This window comes from Phocoena phocoena, chromosome 10 (genome assembly GCF_963924675.1).
Source record: "Phocoena phocoena chromosome 10, mPhoPho1.1, whole genome shotgun sequence".
NCBI lineage: Eukaryota > Metazoa > Chordata > Mammalia > Artiodactyla > Phocoenidae > Phocoena > Phocoena phocoena.
This window is the reverse complement of record NC_089228.1, coordinates 72460296-72477314: the sequence shown is the minus strand read 5'-3', so window position 1 is coordinate 72477314 and position 17019 is coordinate 72460296. Positions and strand designations below refer to the sequence as shown.

The following is a 17019-nucleotide window of genomic DNA, read 5'->3' as shown; positions in this document are numbered from 1 at the left end:
AGAATGGAAAAATTATGGTACAGTCATCAATGGAATACTTACAGATACATGTATCAACACAGATAAATCTATAAACAACACTGAAATGAAAAGGCAAATTGCAATATAATATATTCAGTATGAATCTTGTTATGTAATGTTTAAAGACTTCCAAATCAATACATATAATATGGACAGGTATTTAACAGATGAAATATAAAGGCATGTATGAAAACAAAAGATAAATTAATGAAAGTAGTTATCTCTAGGGAAGGAGGAAGGGGAATGGGATTTAGAAGGGATAATACAAGGGCCTCTAAAGTATTTTATTTATTTAAAATACATATGAAGAAAATAAGGTATAATGTAGCACACAGGCATTTATTGTTATGTCTATTTTCATCTGTATATTTAAAATATTTCACAATATATAAAATTATATTTTAAAAGGACATTTACATAAAATGCAGTTACATGGAATAGTTAAAAACAATAAATTATAACTTTTAAAAATAAATCTAAATGTGGGGAATAGTTTTCTTTCAGATAAATTATACACTAAATGCTATCAGGATATGCAGCATACCTTGCTATTAGGTACCAAGAAACAACTTCCCTTGAATTCTAATCTTGGTGCTAAAGGCCAGTTTAATTCCTAAAAAGTAATGTGAAACCCTATCAAAAACAAAACAGAAAGCAAAAAACTTTCTAAGACATCTCTGATAAAAAAATAAGAAGACAGAAATATATACATATATATCTCATCTAAACATTCATTTTCTGTATCAATCTTACGTAGCTTAAAAAAAAACTAGATAAAGCAATAAGCAATGCTCAGGTAACATATTTAAACATGATTTTTTTTTTTTTTTTTTGCGGTACGCAGGCCTCTCACTGTTGTGGCCTCTCCCGTTGCGGAGCACAGGCTCCAGACGCGCAGGCTCAGCAGCCATGGCTCACGGGCCCAGCCGCTCCACGGCATGTGGGATCTTCCCGGACCGGGGCACGAACCCGTGTCCCCTACATCAGCAGGTGGACTCTCAACCACTGCGCCACCAGGGAAGCCCCTAAACATGATTTTTGATTGATGTGGCTTTACATTCAGGAAGGCAGAAAAATGTGTTCATACACACCAAAATGTGGGACTAGTTTTATACTGATAAGAAATAAGAGTGTAGACTATTTTTAAATTACTTACCACAATTACTGATTTTGCTTGTTCACAATACTGGAAGTCTCCATATCGAACAGATCTACGTCCCTGTAAATAAAGATATTTGAAATTAACTTGTAAAAATATTTATATTCAGTATTAATAACTTTTGAAACAGTAAACAAATAAACACAGTGTCAGCTGAGCACATAACAACTCTGGTCAATTTTTTTTTTTTTTTTTTTTGTGGTACGCGGGCCTCTCACTGTTGTGGCCTCTCTGGTTGCAGAGCACAGGCTCCGGACACGTAGGCTCAGCGGCCATGGCTCACGGGCCCAGCTGCTCTGCGGCATGTGGGATCTTCCCGGACCGGGGCACGGACCTGTGTCCCCTGCATCGGCAGGCGGACTCTCAACCACTGCACCACCAGGGAAGCCCTGGTCAATTTTTAATATCTACAATGTTTATTCTATTCATTAATTAAAAAGTAAATTAAAATATTTTCCTTCAAAACGATCCTAACATTTTTCAAGCAATTAATAAGTTCAAGTTGTTATCCTTGAACAACACAACATTTATTCTTCTAGGTTGCTATAATTTCTATTTTCATAACTGAATATTTCTAACCACTGTGTAGGATGAGAGCAACTGTATCTATGTTTCCTCCTAAACTTTCTGACAATAGCTTACAGTTATACCCAATATATATTTGGGTCAATATTCATATGAAATTAAAGAAAAATAGCCTAGATATATATACCTCTAACTCAATTTTCTAGGATAACTTATCTGTATTAAAAGCTTATTATGTGACATCAATATAATGAAATTACTTACATCTCGATCTACTGTAGTTGCAAAGCCAATGGCTTCTTTTTGTGTACAGTTAACAGCTTTCTGAAGAGTATAAATAACTTGTTCATAGGTATGAACCTCATCATTAAACAGCATGCAATAGTAGGTGTCACTCTTCTCTCTGTGGGATAAAACATTAATTATATATTATCTATTTGCATTATCACCTTGCTCCAGGATGATTTATTAAGAGCACAGTTTGTTCTAGGGAACGTGCTAGGTACTAGGCACATACCTGTAATGAAGCCATCTGTGGTCCCCACACTCTATGACACTACCGGATGGTGGGAAAGATAGATACTATACATGAAGAATAGGATGCTAGAGTGGGATAAAACCAGTATGGGAGTTCAGAGAGCTGCCAAAGAAGTAATTTGAGAGCTGAAGTCAGAATTGGCTATCAGTGGTGCTCAATTGGGGGCAATTCTCCTCTACCCTCCATAGATGACCACTGGACAATGTCTGGAAACTTTTGGTTGTCATGACTGGGGTGGGAGTGCCACTGGCATCCAGTGGGTAAAGGCCAAGGATGCTGCTAAAAATTCTACAGTCCACCAGTTAGAGCCCATAATATCTGGCCCCCAAAGCCAACAGTGCGAAGGTTGAGAAACCATGGGCTAGAAGAAAGTGAAAGCAAAGGCCCTGAGGTGGCAAAAGTAAATACTGGGAGCTGGAGCACAGGGAGGAAGGAGGAGATTAGTCTGGAGATAGGCAGAAATCTTAAAGACCTTGTAATGGATTTCGATTTTGCTATCCTAAGGGCAATCAAAGATTTGAAAGAGTGAAATAGGAGCTATGGTCAGATTTGTCTTAAAGTTCACTTTGGCTATATGTGGAGAATGGACCATGAGAGACACGAGTGGATATGGCAGTCTAGTTAGGGACGTCATGTTGTCCAAGGATGAAATTAACGCAATTTGGACTAGGAGAGTAGTAATGGAGATGAACAGAAGTAAACAACTTGACAGAGGGAGAACCAGCTGGACCTGACTGGACCTGAAATCTAAGTGGATATGCGTGACTCAGGTTTTTGAGTAGATGAAATGCCATTTACTAAGATGGGAAAACATTACAAGAGACGCAAGTTAGATTCTTTTCCCTTCTATGCTGGTGGTCCCAAACTTACAATGGAACAGAAAAATAAAAACACAACCCTTCTATTCTCTATGGTCTAAATTTGGATCTCAGATTTAGATCTTAGTTGGTCCCCAACTCAAAATACATGAAGATAAAGTCATGAGGTAACTAAGCCATTTTCAACATTTCCAAAAAAGGAATACTAACTCCTCATTTTACTAAAAAACAACCCACAACCTAATTATTTGGAACACTGTTGAGAAAGCAAAAAAGAAACACCACCAATGTCCTTTAGACTCTCACTTGTACTCAACCTTAACTGTGAATACAATTCCAACAAGCTTGGCTAGAATTAAAAGTAGAAGAGAAGGCTGCTTGAGGCAAGCACATTCATGCAGAAAAGTAAGCCCTTAACCTTAAATACAGCTATAGCAGAATCCAGCTCTCTGGTCACAAATTTGCAATCTCCTCAATAATCTAAGAACAAATGGTAAAAATGTTAGATGTACTCTAAAAGAAGCACAAAGTGTAGAATAAATTTTATACAAATTTAGACTCAAAAGTGGTTAAAATTGAATTTGTGTATTTAGTCAAACCAGAAAACTCACTTAGATCAAAGTGCTCATTCCCTAATCAAATCTCATACACAAACAAAAAGAATTGTAGAGTTAACTTAACAGCTTTATCACACAAAGAAGAGAAAAATGTCTGTGCTTGAAACCGTGGTAGAGCCTTGATGTGGCTAAAATATGGCTATAAATCGGCGAAATCAACAACAGGGAAAAACCTCTACCAATTAAATGGCTCACACATATTTAAAAACTATAAAACCAAGGTTATTATTATGCTGAAAACTAATTATTAAAAATGATTACGTTCTATCCTAGCTGTATTAAAGTTAATTTGAGGAATTAGAATCAAAATGGTTAAAACTGAGCGTGAGCAAATACAAATACAAGGAATAAACGGGCTGTACTTACACCATCTCTAAATCTGGTGGCAATTCACTTTCCTTTTCCCAGGTTAATATCTCTACTGCATAGCGAAACATAATAGCAAAAATGTTATAAGTTCTTGCAATCACATCTTCTGATAAATGCACAAGAGGATCCTGAAAGAACAGAAAAAAAAAAAAAAAGCAACCATGTTAAATGTACATTAATTCTCCTTTTTCCCATTCTGCCTCCCTCCTCAAAACACTACTGTAAAAAGCTGACATCTTCCAGCTTCAGCTTCTCTTCAATTTGATCCTATACGTTACATCTCAGCAAATCAAACTTCCTAAAACATTCTCTTCATAATAATCCACATTACTGAATCATATGAACCACAATATTCCACGGCACTCCAATGCCTAATAAATAAATCTAAAAATTTTAGAATGGCATTCTAGGATCTTTAAACCTAACATCAAACCATGGTTACAGCTTCACATCCCTCTAATCCCCAATTTCCAGAATAAACAAAGGAATGTTATCTAAGGATGGACAAGTAATATTTAGTTTTATAGGTATAAAGGAGAACCTGATTTTGAGGATTCTAAAGGGGAGAAGTCAACAAGGTCAGAAAACTGCTCCTCGATATTGTTAAGAATCACTCACTTTCTCTCAGCGAGTCAAGTTGTGTATGTATTTAACAGAGAACTTCGTATATTAGACTTAACAGTGAGTAAGTCACTAAATTTCAAGGTTAATGTAAAAAAGTATTACTATAAACATACTCTAAGGTTATCTTTCAGTCAATGTTGGCAAAATGTTTTACACAATCTAATCTTAATGCTTTATCAAATCTAAACGTTATTTAGCTTAACGGCTAAATAGTGTTATATTCATCTCAATAAGAAAATCAATACATTCCAACATCATTGAATGGGAACCAGCACATTCTTGAAAATATACATAAGGATACAGAACATTTCTGTGCATCTTCAAGGATCAGCTTAGTGGAACTGATATAAAACAAATGGAGAAGGAGAATAATGTCAAGGATGAAGGAGAAAAGACAAAGATTCCTAAAGGAGATGGGTCTAGGGCTTAAAGAATGTAAGAAGAAGTAAGAAAAAGATTTTCCAAAGTCTTATAGCACTTTTTACCTACAACTCTTCTCAATAAACTGCTTTACATGTCCCATCAAAAAAAAATTTTTTTTATACTGCTACCAAGGTTTGCTACTATTTCTTACGGAGACTTTAGAAGTTAACATGGCAAAACCACCTGCTACAAAGAAGGTACTGGAACTGGTACCTTCTGGCGATTCATAAAAGAGTGGCTATTAATCATAATACGAACCTCACGCTGTACTAAAATAGAAAGTAGAACCAAAACTCAGTTTTCTTCCTGATACTATCTCACTATACAGTCATTCCATTTCTTACAATTACGTCCCATAATACAAGACATTTAGAGGATTGAAGAATTATGATAAACAGGATATATAAGAATTAAATGGTGTTGGGACAGAAACAACCGCCAATTCTTGAGAATCCAAGTCAGTAGTGTCCAAACTCTGTTCTAAAAATCCCAGGGCCTGGTAGAGATGTTTCCTATTTGAAATACACACCAGTTTAAAAACATGATTATCCATATTTTAATTATTTTTTTATTTTTTTGCGGTACGCGGGCCTCTCACTGTTGTGGCCTCTCCCGTTGTGGAGCACAGGCTCCAGACGCACAGGCTCAGCGGCCATGGCTCACGGGCCCAGCAGCTCCGCGGCATGTGGGATCTTCCCGGACCGGGGCACGAACCCGTGTCCCCTGCATCAGTAGGCAGACTCTCAACCACCGTGCCACCAGGGAAGCCCATGATTACCCAAAATTTAAAATGGCCTATAGATATAGAGTCTTCTGCCATCTTTGTATGCACATGTTAACTTCTTGAAAATGGGTTACTGATTAAAAAACATTATTTCTGAAGTGAAGAGATGCTAGGCTGTGCAAGCCTACTCATGTACAATGGTAAATTAAACGTTATTTGAATAGACTTCTGTTCCAAGTGCTCGTATCACAGCACAAGTCAGTTGGAATGAGAAAATAAATAACCATCTTATCCTATGTTGTATTATCTAAGACTAATAATTGTTTTTCATGACATTTATGTTAGAGAATGCAAGCCTTTGTGAGTCAACTTTGATTTATTCTTCTTCCAAACTAGAAGAATAGCATGCTGTTAAAAAGGTTACCTGTGGTTGGGACTTCCCTGGTGGTCCAGTGGTAAACAATCCGCCTTATGATGCAGGGGATGCGGGTTGGATACCTGGTCAGGGAACTAAGATCTACATGCTGCAGGGCAACTAAGCCCGTGCGCCACAATACTGAGCCCGCGTGCCGCAAACCACGGAGCCCATGCGCTCTGGAACCTGCGCGCCATGATTACAGAGCCCACGTGCCCTGGAGCCTGCATGCCACAACTAGAGAAGAGAAAACCTGCCACCACAACTAGAGAGAAGCCCACGCACTACAATGAAGAGCCTGCGCGCTCCAACGAAAGGTCCTGTGTGCAGCAACTAGACCCAATGCAGCCAAAAAAATCAATCTTAAAAAAAAGGAAAAAAAAGTAAGCACATATTATAATAGAGTTTAACTGTTGTCATATGCAAATAAGGTATGAATGAGGGTTTTCTCCACACTGCCCAACTAAAACTAGAAATAAACTAGAAACCAAAGTTATGAATCGACTTTCTAACAAGAAATAATATACATTCCAAATTATAAAAAATAAATTCATTAGTAATACTGCTTTTATCTGTTTATTATTGGGATTTCTTAATTAAAATTTTATTTTAAAAAAATTCCACTGCCAAAAAATGTTTTCAAAAACCAGTATACTATACTGTCAGAGTTGTCTATACTACCTAGGTTTAAAGCCCAGCTCTAGCACTTACTGTGTGGGACACTGTAGGCAAGTTTCTTAATGTAAGACTCAAGCTTCCGCAGCTATAAAATATGGGTAACAGTAGTATTTATCTTACAGGGTTGTTCTGAGAATTAAATGATATAAACCAAGAATTGTATTTAGTATGATATTCAGCTACTAGTTACCACTGATCTGTATTCAAATGGGATGAAAGCAGCATTGACAAGTGAAAATTTCAGATAAAAAATTTTTCACTGAGGTTGTTCATTCAGTTAATATATGTTATTGAATTAAATTTCATTCCAAAAAGGATTTACAGCAACTTTTTTTGGCCAAGTGCAGCTTGCGGGATCGTAGTTGCCCGACCAGGGATTGAACCAGCGCTATTGGCAGTGAAAACATGGAGTCCTTACCACTGGACCTCCAGGGAATTCCCCTTCAGCAACTAGAATACATCCAGTGTAATAAAACAGTATTAAAAAATAGATATACAAAGCAGGTAAAATGAAAATAAAGGAAGGAAAATAAACTGAAGTCAAGATAACATCTATTTATAAATGCCAATCATATAAATTTCCATACAGCTACTACAGACAAGCTGTTTTCAAGATGCCCCAACAAAAGGAAACACAGTCAGTTACGAGACTCACACCAAGAGAAACGTAACATTTCCTAATGCAGAGACCTAAGACAAATTTCTTACGGTTTTTATAAAGATCAACAAAGGAGACACTAGGAAAGGTACCATCCCACCAGCCTCTGTACTCACCCCCCATGCTCAAGGGCCCATTTGGAAAACTAGTTGGGCACTTATTGTCACGGTGATGGAAGATGCTATTACCATTTAATGAGTGGGAATTAGGTACGATAAACACAGTGCTTCTGACAGTGTATACCTGGGGTCAGTAAAGTTTTTCTATAAAAAGTCACTAAGTATTTCAGTTTTTGCAGGCTACAGGGTCTCTGTCATAGCTACTCAGTTTTGCTGTTGTAGTGGAAAAGCAGCTATAGACGATACATGAACAATTAAGCGTGGCTATGTTGCCATAAAATTTTATTTATGGATAATGAAATTTGAATTTCACATAATCTTCACATGCCACAAAATACTACCCTTATTGATTTTTCTTCAACTATTTAAAAATATAAAAACCATACTTGGATTATGGTGGTGCCAGTAACAGGTTGCAGACAAGATCCGGCCTGTGGGGCCAGGGTTTGCTGATCCCTGGCCTGTATAATGAAGAATGTCCCACTCCAAATGCCAAAAGTTGAGAAGACCTGTGGAACTTCTAAACACTACCCCAACAGAACTATATAATAAAATTTTTTACAACTTTTTCTTAAGATGTAGGCTGAATGTATAACAAAAAAATTACATTCAATAAAAACAATTCTATGATAGGCTAAAAAGGTTCATTTCAAATATTATATAGCTTTCTTCCATTTCAAGCATAAAATAGAAAAACCCTAGATAATGTATGGATTTAGTGAGTGGGGACCAGGTATGCTAAATATAATGTTATCTGTTATCTTTTTAATATCTTATAGTCTTCTCGAAGACTTCATTTCTCTTAACTGAATTCTTAAATAGGAATTAAATGGCAAAACCTGGAGGTTCGATTTTCTGTCAAGTTGCTGGAATATATATTCTCCAGGCAGGACCATACAATTTCAGCCAGGCAGGTTATTTTGCTGGCATCTTTTAAAAATTCAGGAAACTAACCAAAGTCTTCATTATTTGATAGCTACCCTGCTAATATATGAGGATAAAGCCAAGAGAGTAACTGCAGGCAGATTCATAATTTTTCTTAGAAAATTTAAAGCGAACAATCTGGTGGTATCTAGTACATTCATAATGCTGAGCCACAATCACCTCTATCTAGTTCTAAAACATTTCTATCACTTCAACAAAGTAAAACCCCTTACCCATTAAGCAGTTTTTCTCCATTTTCCCCTTCCCTATTCCCTGGCAACCACCAGTCTGTGTTCTCTACAGATTTATTTATTCTGGATATTTCACATAAATGGAATAATACAGTATGTGACCCTTTGTGTCTGGCTTCTTTCACTTATCCTGATGTTTTGAAAGTCCATCCACGTTGCAACATGTATCAGTACTTCATTCCTTTTTACAGCTAAGTAATATTACACTGTATGTTTATCCATTCACATACTGATAGACATTTTGACTGTTTCCACCTTTTGGCTATTATGAATAATGCTGCTACTAATGTGTGTGCATGTACTTATTTGAATACTTGTTTTTAATTCTTTTGGGTATATACCTAGAAGTGAAATTACAGGCTTACATGGCAATGTTTAACATTTGAGGAATAGCCAAACTGTTTTCCACAGTGCTAAATCATTTTGCATTCCCACTGGTACTGTACAGAGTTCCAGTTTCTCTATAGCCTCGCCAATACCTATTTGCCACTTTTTTGATTACAGCCATCCTAGTGGGTGTGAAGTGGTATCTCACTGTGGTTTTGATTTACATTTCCCTAATGACTAATACTCTTGAGCATGTTTTCATGTGTTTGTTGGTCACTTGCATTATATCTTCTTTGGAGAAATGTCTATTCAGGTCCTCTGGCCACTTTTAATTGTGTTTTTTGTTGTTGAGTTGTAAGATATATTCTGGATACCAGACACATCAGATATGACTTGCAAATATTTTCTCCCAGAGTCCTAAAGTTTTACACTAGCTTTCAATTTTTTTTCAAAAGCAAAACCATTTTTTCCAAATATGTCTTTGTTTGCCTTGCTTATATTTTTATATACAGAATGCCAACCCAGTACGTAAGAGATAAAAACAGAGCTGCTCCAATTGCAGTGGAGAAATCTGAAACCCTAATCACTTGGCATCTCTCTGTAGCAAATCCTAGAGCACATGCACAAAGCAAATGAAACACAAACAAATATATGTTTTCTATAGCACTGAACCATTCTGCACAAATTTTCATCTGTCTAAGACACAGTGAAACACAGTCTAAAAGATACTGTCCTACACCATAAGTTCTCTGGTCGTTCTGTTAAAATATCTGAGACCAGGAAGACATGTGCACTAGGAAGGACTATTAAGGTCCACTTGCCCCAAATCGGTATCAGATCTACTTACTAACAATGCATAAGTTCTTTTAATGTACCCACCTCTCTGCCATTTAAAATTAAAATCTGAAATAAGGATCTTAAACATCAGATTGTCACAAACAGCAGAGTTTCAAGTATTTGTTTAGTGAGAGCCCATTATATCATTACAAATATCATTTAGAGAAAAATAATAAAGGATCAACAACAATTTTAGAAAGCACATATTTACAGCTGGAATGAGTATAACTTGTACTGAGCTATCATCCCAGTGTTTGGTCTCATCACATATCCAATGACACTGATTTACCAGGAGATGATGAGTAGGATTGGCTGCCATGTAGGACTACAGAAAAGAAAGGTATCTGATCTACAAAGTCTTAGTCACAACACAAACAAAAACCAACTAAGTTAACTGATCTACATATATAGGAAAAATAATCCCTTTAATAATAAATGAGGACTTAAAAAAACTCATATATGCTTAAAATAAAACAAACAAATGCAAAAGTCCAAATTAAATTAAATTTCTAGAATTTCAAGTGTGTTCTACTAGTACTGGTATGCCATCCATAAAATGCAAAAAACTTTCGAAGTATATACTTGGTCACTGTTAATAGTGAGAGGACTACTGATATTTTACTTATCCATTGCTATATTATAACCTAATTCTTATGTCTGAAAATATTTCAAACACATGGTTAAGACAGTATTTCCTTAGGAACAATTTTGTGAAAATGTTTTTACCTCTTCTTCCTCAATTTCAGAGGTGTTAAGGTCATGTTTCTGACAGTAAGGACCCTCTTTCCAAGCTTCAGTATCACCACAGTCACAGAAACCTCCACCTCCTGATGTTGTCATCTTGAAAAAAAATTGTAAAGTATCTTGTCAATAAGTATTTACTGAGGGCTATTGGATTATAAATAGGAATATCAAGTGCTAAGGAAATAACGTTGCTGAAGTGTTAATTTCTTTGGAGGGATAAAATTAAATAAAATGCCAAACCTCTCAATGTTTTAAAGCTGATTTTAAATAAGCCTATAAGCTAATTTAAGTGATTTCAAAATAAAATAAGCTATTCTGTAGTGTCTAGCAAGCTACAGCTATTTTAAAGAGGTAAAATATGTCCACTTGCATGACTTCCTAATTAGGAAAATAACAAGGGCTTTCTTGCTAGGTTTTGGCTAAATTGGTATACTGCTGGTATCTATGCTACCAGGTTATAACGTAACAGATTCAAGAGTGATTCCTATAGCTGCTATCTTCTACAAAAGTCTAATAAGAGTGCATCTGCATTAGAGAACGTGACCAAAAAAACTACAGAAATAGTTTATTTTTCTTTTCTAACACTCTCTAAATAGCATTCTTTGAAAAGGAAACATTGAGTGCCTAGTCATAAACCTTTTACCACCTGTGGGCTTCAAAATTATTCATGCTTCCTTAAGATGTAGCAATGATTCAAGGAATCTAGCAAGATAAAACCTATTATTTAATAATTAGTAGACTGGAAATTTTGCTTTTTAAAAAAATACTGTGAGAGTTTATGGATGGGTATGAGAAGGAAATTTTAGAAAGAGCCTTTCATATTTTGCCCAAAGTATTTGTGTGTTACATATCACAAGGTAATTAATGTAAACTCACAAATGACAGTTATTCTTAGGGGCTGCAAAGATATATGCCAAGAAACATGGGCAGGCAGCCATATGGAAAATGATAACATCACCCTATAGCTTTTATGCGTGTTCTGGTAACCAAAGATAGGTAGAACAGTTTAAAGGAAACTAGGATTCTCTTACTGATTTATGAAAATAAAAAGAACATATAGGGCTTCCCTGGTGGCACAGTCGTTGAGAGTCCGCCTGCTGATGCAGGGGACACGGGTTCGTGCCCCGGTCCAGGAAGATCCCACATGTCATGGAGCGGCTGGGCCCATGAGCCATGGCCGCTGAGCCTGCGCGTCCAGAGCCTGTGCTCCGCAGTGGGATAGGCCACAACAGTGAAAGGCCCGTGTACCGCCAAAAAAAAAAAAAAAAAAGAACATATAAAAATATGAATTCAATTTTGCAGCTGTTTTAGTTCACTGTTAACAATACTCGGGTAGAGGAAATAAAAACAAACAGGAGGAAAAGTCCTGAATCAAAAGTCTTGAATTAGTAAGACTGTAGTATTTCTTCTCTAGTTTTATTTGAGATTAGGGTGAAAAGTTCCAGCTGCTAACAGTTCCCTAAATTTTTGAATGTTCATAGCTCTGTCTTCAGCTTCCAGTAGAGGAACCAGGACAGGCTTAGCAATAATCTGCCTGTGTATTTTGTATTCCTGACTTAAAAGCAAACATACTTGATTTTTGGAAAAGTACTGATTGCATTACAGCAGTTAAAAAAAAATTTGATTAGTCTTATGTTCTGAAGTTGGCCCTTTTCTACATTGTAGTAGATGCCTCTTTAATATTAAGAAATGACAATTCTGTAGAAGCTGACCAACAGATAGAACCATTTCTTAATGGTATAATCCTGTCACTTTTACTTCATTGCTCACTCATCTCCCTTCAGAACCTCCCTCTTGCATTTTAACTCTCACCTTTATCCTCTAATTTTTGATAACTTGCTTTATAAACCTAGAATTATAAAGATAATAAACATTAAAAAAATAACAAAACAAACTAGTTGAAAACCAATACTGAAAGAGCTGTTATCTATAGTCTTTTAATCTTAAACCATGTGTTCCATGAAACCTGGATTCATAATTCATCTCTACACTGCCATCGTATGTTTAATGGTATTTGAGTAACACATTTCTTAAACCACTCTCCCCTGTTTCAGTGTTAAATCTTGGAATTTTGAAAAGAAAAGGTATTGAGTATAAATTCAATACTAGGTGTGGTTATTATCTGGATATTACTAACCCTATATCGATGGTCTCTGTGAATACTTCCCAAAAAGCACTCCATGCATAAAACACAAGTTGGATCAACTGCACAGTCTCTGTAAAGTTAAAGAAAAAAAAAAATCAGAGTGTCATAAAATAACTGTATATTTTACCACATAATATTTCAAATTGGAATCCATCTTGGAAGAGCCAGAATAGTGAAATGCCTTAGTGTTAGAAGAAAAGAAGTTATTTTTCCCAAAGATCTGTCAGATCTTTGATCAATGCAGTCAGCTTAAGAACCTGCTTCTCATACTGGATGTGCACCAGGGGGTCTTAGAAGGCACATATTACTAGAATGGCAATTTTCCCTAAAGATTTGGGGAAATCCTATTTTATATTAAAACACAGATGTATATGGAATAGATTTTAAATATTATAAATTCTTAAGATATTTTAACTAATTTAAATGGCAATAACGTATTAAGTGTTCGATATACAAGCTGACATGGGTCTCCACACTCGGTCTGTATATATGATGGTCACACAAACCTATGGTTCATAAGACATCCTGATGGGGGAGTAGGAGTTCTACAAAGTGAATGGGTTGACAGTGGTGCCTTCGATCATTTCATTTGCTTTTATCATACTGCCATTTAGATACATTTACAGATCATATCTTAAATAATTTCTATGATTCTATGAAATGAGATGAGGTGTCATGAAAATATTTAAATTTCCCCTTATCCTTGTTTCTGTATCCTCATAGGCAACCACCCTACTATGCCTATTGTGTGCCCTTTAATTTGTATGTGTTCTTGCAAAATGTTTTGAACGCATGTATTTAAAAAAAATTTATTTTTAAAATTGTAGTTGATTTACAATATTTTATTAGTTTCACGTGTACAGCAGAGTGATTTGGATATATATATGTGTGTGTGTATATATATATATATATTTCAGATTCTTTTCCATTATAGGTTATTACAAGATGCTGAATATAGTTTCCTGTGCTATACAGTAAATCCTTATTGTTTACTGAATGCACGTGTTTTTTTTTTTTTTTTTTTTTTTGTGGTACGCGGACCTCCCACTGCTGTGGCCTCTCCCACTGCAGAGCACAGGCTCTGGACGCGCAGGCTCAGCGGCCATGGCTCACGGGCCCAGCTGCTCCGCGGCATGTGGGATCTTCCCGGACCTGGGCATGAACCCGTGTCCCCTGCATCGGCAGGCGGACTATCAACCACTGTGCCACCAGGGAAGCCCCGAGTGCATGTATTTTTGATGTGTGTAAATCTTACTGTGTTATACCTCATTCTGTTCTTTTTCAATTCTGTAACATAATTCATTCATTTTGTATGTGTACATTTGATTTGCTGTTTCTGATTGGTATATAATATGCCATGGCATGTATCCAAAACATTTTTTCTCTCTACTATCCCTGCACCGGACACCTGGATTACCTCTAATGCCTTTCTACCACAAATAATGCTGCAATGAATATCCCTGTAAATGTTTTCTTATGGATCTGACTGAGATTTTCTTCGGCATATAAATGCAAGAGCAGAATTGCTGGGTCATATACATATAGAGTTTTAATTCTGAGTGCAATGCTACTGTCCAGAGTGGCTACATGTGCCCCAGCAGTGTGTAAGAGTTTTTTTTTGGTAAGAGTTTTTATAACCTGCATCTTCATCAGCATTTGGTTTTTATCTCGTTTGCTAATATGTGCCAGCTTAACATATATGAAATATCTTACTGTCTTTTTTGTTTTTGTTTTTTTGGCTGCATTGGGTCCTCATTGCTGCACGTGGGCTTTCTCTAGTTGCAGCGAGCGGGGGCTACTCTTCATTGCAGTGCATGTGCTTCTTACTGCAGTGGCTTCTCTTGTTGCAGAGCACAGGCTCTAGGTGAGTGCGCTTCAGTAGTTGTGGCACACAGGCTCAGTAGTTGTGGCTTGCGGGCTCTAGAGCACAGGCTCAGCAGTTGTGGCACATGGGCTTAGTTGCTCCGCAGCATGTGGGATCTTCCTGGGCCAGGGCTTGAACCCGTGTCCCCTGCATTGGCAGGAGGATTCTTAACCACTGAGCCACCAGGGAAGCCCCTATCTTACTGTTTTAATTTGTATTTCTCTGACTGCTAATACATTTGAGCAACTCTTCATATGCTTACTGCTTTGAGGATTTCCTTTTCTATAAACTGCCTGTTTATATCCTTTGCCCATTTTTCTGCTGGGATTGCTTTCTTTATCTTGTTTATTTGCAGGAGTTTCCTATATAGTCTAGTATAGAGGACATTAATCACTTGGCAATTTAAACATTGCAAATATTATCTCCCATTTGTCACATGTATATTAGTTTTGCCCATGGGGTCTTTTGTTAAATAGAGCTCCCTATTTTGATGCAATTAAATTTACGCAAAAATTCGTTTGTGCTTTGAGGTTTTAGAAGTTCCTTCCCCAACCCTAGGTCACAAAAATATATATGTTTTTAAAGAAAATAATTTTCTTCTATTAAACCTTTTGGTTTTATCTTCCCCATTTAGGTGTTTAATCCATCTGGAATCTACCTTTGCATATGACATAGGATAGAGATACTGTTTTACTTCTCCATATATAATGAGCTGCTTTTTCTAAAACCATTTACTGAACAACCTTTTACCTATTGATTGTGCTGTCACCTATATAACATATTAAGTTCCCATCTATCCTTGGGTCTATTATCTAAGCTCTCTAAGAGTGATCTATTTGTTTGTTCTTACACTATTCCACACGGTATTACTATGGCTTTTTGTAGTATTGATATATCTTAATATTTGATAGGGTAAATTCCCCGTTATTCTCCTTTTTTAAAGGTTGATTTAACTATTCATGAATTATTATTTATTCTTCTACACAATAAGTTTACAGAGTTCCTCGAAAATACCCAGCGAAATTTTGACAGAGATTATTTGGAATTTATTGATAAACTTCAGAAGTAATAACATCCTTATAAGAGTAAATTATCATGTCCATGATTATTTCCTATATCTTTTATTGAAGTTTAAAATTTTTCTTAATGAGGCCTGTGTATTCTTGATTAGACTAATACCTAGGTACTTTCTAGGTTTTGTTGTTTTAATGATACACATTTTTAAAAAATTTCATTTTCTAGCTGGTTAAGGATGATGAAAAGAAATAGTATTGATTTTTAAGACCCTTGATGAACTCAAGGCAGTTTTAATAGTTTGCTGATTCTGTTTTATTCCCCTGAAGTAAATGTGTATAGTCTGTACATAATGACAATTTTATCTTTTTCCTTACAATAGTTATTCTTCTTCCCTTATACTGTTGACAAGGACTTCTAGTAATATGTTAAACAAGAGCAGTAATAGTAGGCACCCTTTTCTTACTTTAGATATTAAAGTAAACACATCTAAGTATTATGTTCACTGTAGGTTTACTAAGAAAGTGCTCTTCTAGAAAGAATCAAGCATTTATCTTGTCTTTCCTATACAAACTGTGCCTCAGGGTTATCGAAGGATCGATGAGGACTGTTTCTTTCACAAAAGACTAGCTTATAAACAAAGAAGAGATGATAAATTAGAGTAGCAACATTTTGCTACCCCCTAATGAATAACGATCCAGGCAGCAAGCATCAGTGACTGCTAAAACATTAGGTAAAAAGGCTGATGGAGGGACTTCCCTGGCAGTGGTTAAGACTCCGTGCTTCCAACGCAGGGGGCACAGGCTAAATCCCTGGTTGGGGAACTAAGATCCCACATGCCACAGGGCGCGGCAAAAAACATCAATAAATAAGAGGCTGCTGGAGACCTTCACGATGGTTACTTGTGCCAGGTGCCTAAACCCACTGATCAATTTTAACAAAAGCAGCCAAGCATCATATACTTCCTGATATTAAGAATTAAGAAGTTATGCATCAGGCTTCCTTGGTGGCGTAGTGGTTAAGAATCTACCTGCCAATGCAGGGGACACAGGTTCGAGCCCTGGTCCGGGAAGATCCCACATGCCGTGGAGCAACTAAGCCCGTGTGCCACAACTACTGAGCCTGTGCTCTAGAGACCTTGAGCCACAACTACTGAGCCCACATGCCACAACTACTGAAGCCCACGTGCCTAGAGCCTGTGCTCCACAACAAGAGAAGCCACCG

General features: G+C 36.6%; 1 protein-coding gene across 2 annotated transcripts in view; it reads right to left on the bottom strand.

The window, feature by feature from the left end:
• UBR2 (ubiquitin protein ligase E3 component n-recognin 2) overlaps nucleotides 1–17019 on the bottom strand; it is a 115357-nt gene that overhangs the window by 67557 nt on the left and 30781 nt on the right. For both annotated transcript variants that reach the window (XM_065886419.1, XM_065886420.1), the window contains exons 3-7: nucleotides 12909–12987; nucleotides 10754–10867; nucleotides 4045–4175; nucleotides 1970–2108; nucleotides 1178–1240 (exon numbers count right to left, since the gene is read on the bottom strand). In XM_065886419.1, the coding sequence (XP_065742491.1) occupies nucleotides 1178–1240; nucleotides 1970–2108; nucleotides 4045–4175; nucleotides 10754–10867; nucleotides 12909–12987 (526 nt within the window). The remainder of the gene's footprint in view (nucleotides 1–1177; nucleotides 1241–1969; nucleotides 2109–4044; nucleotides 4176–10753; nucleotides 10868–12908; nucleotides 12988–17019) is intronic.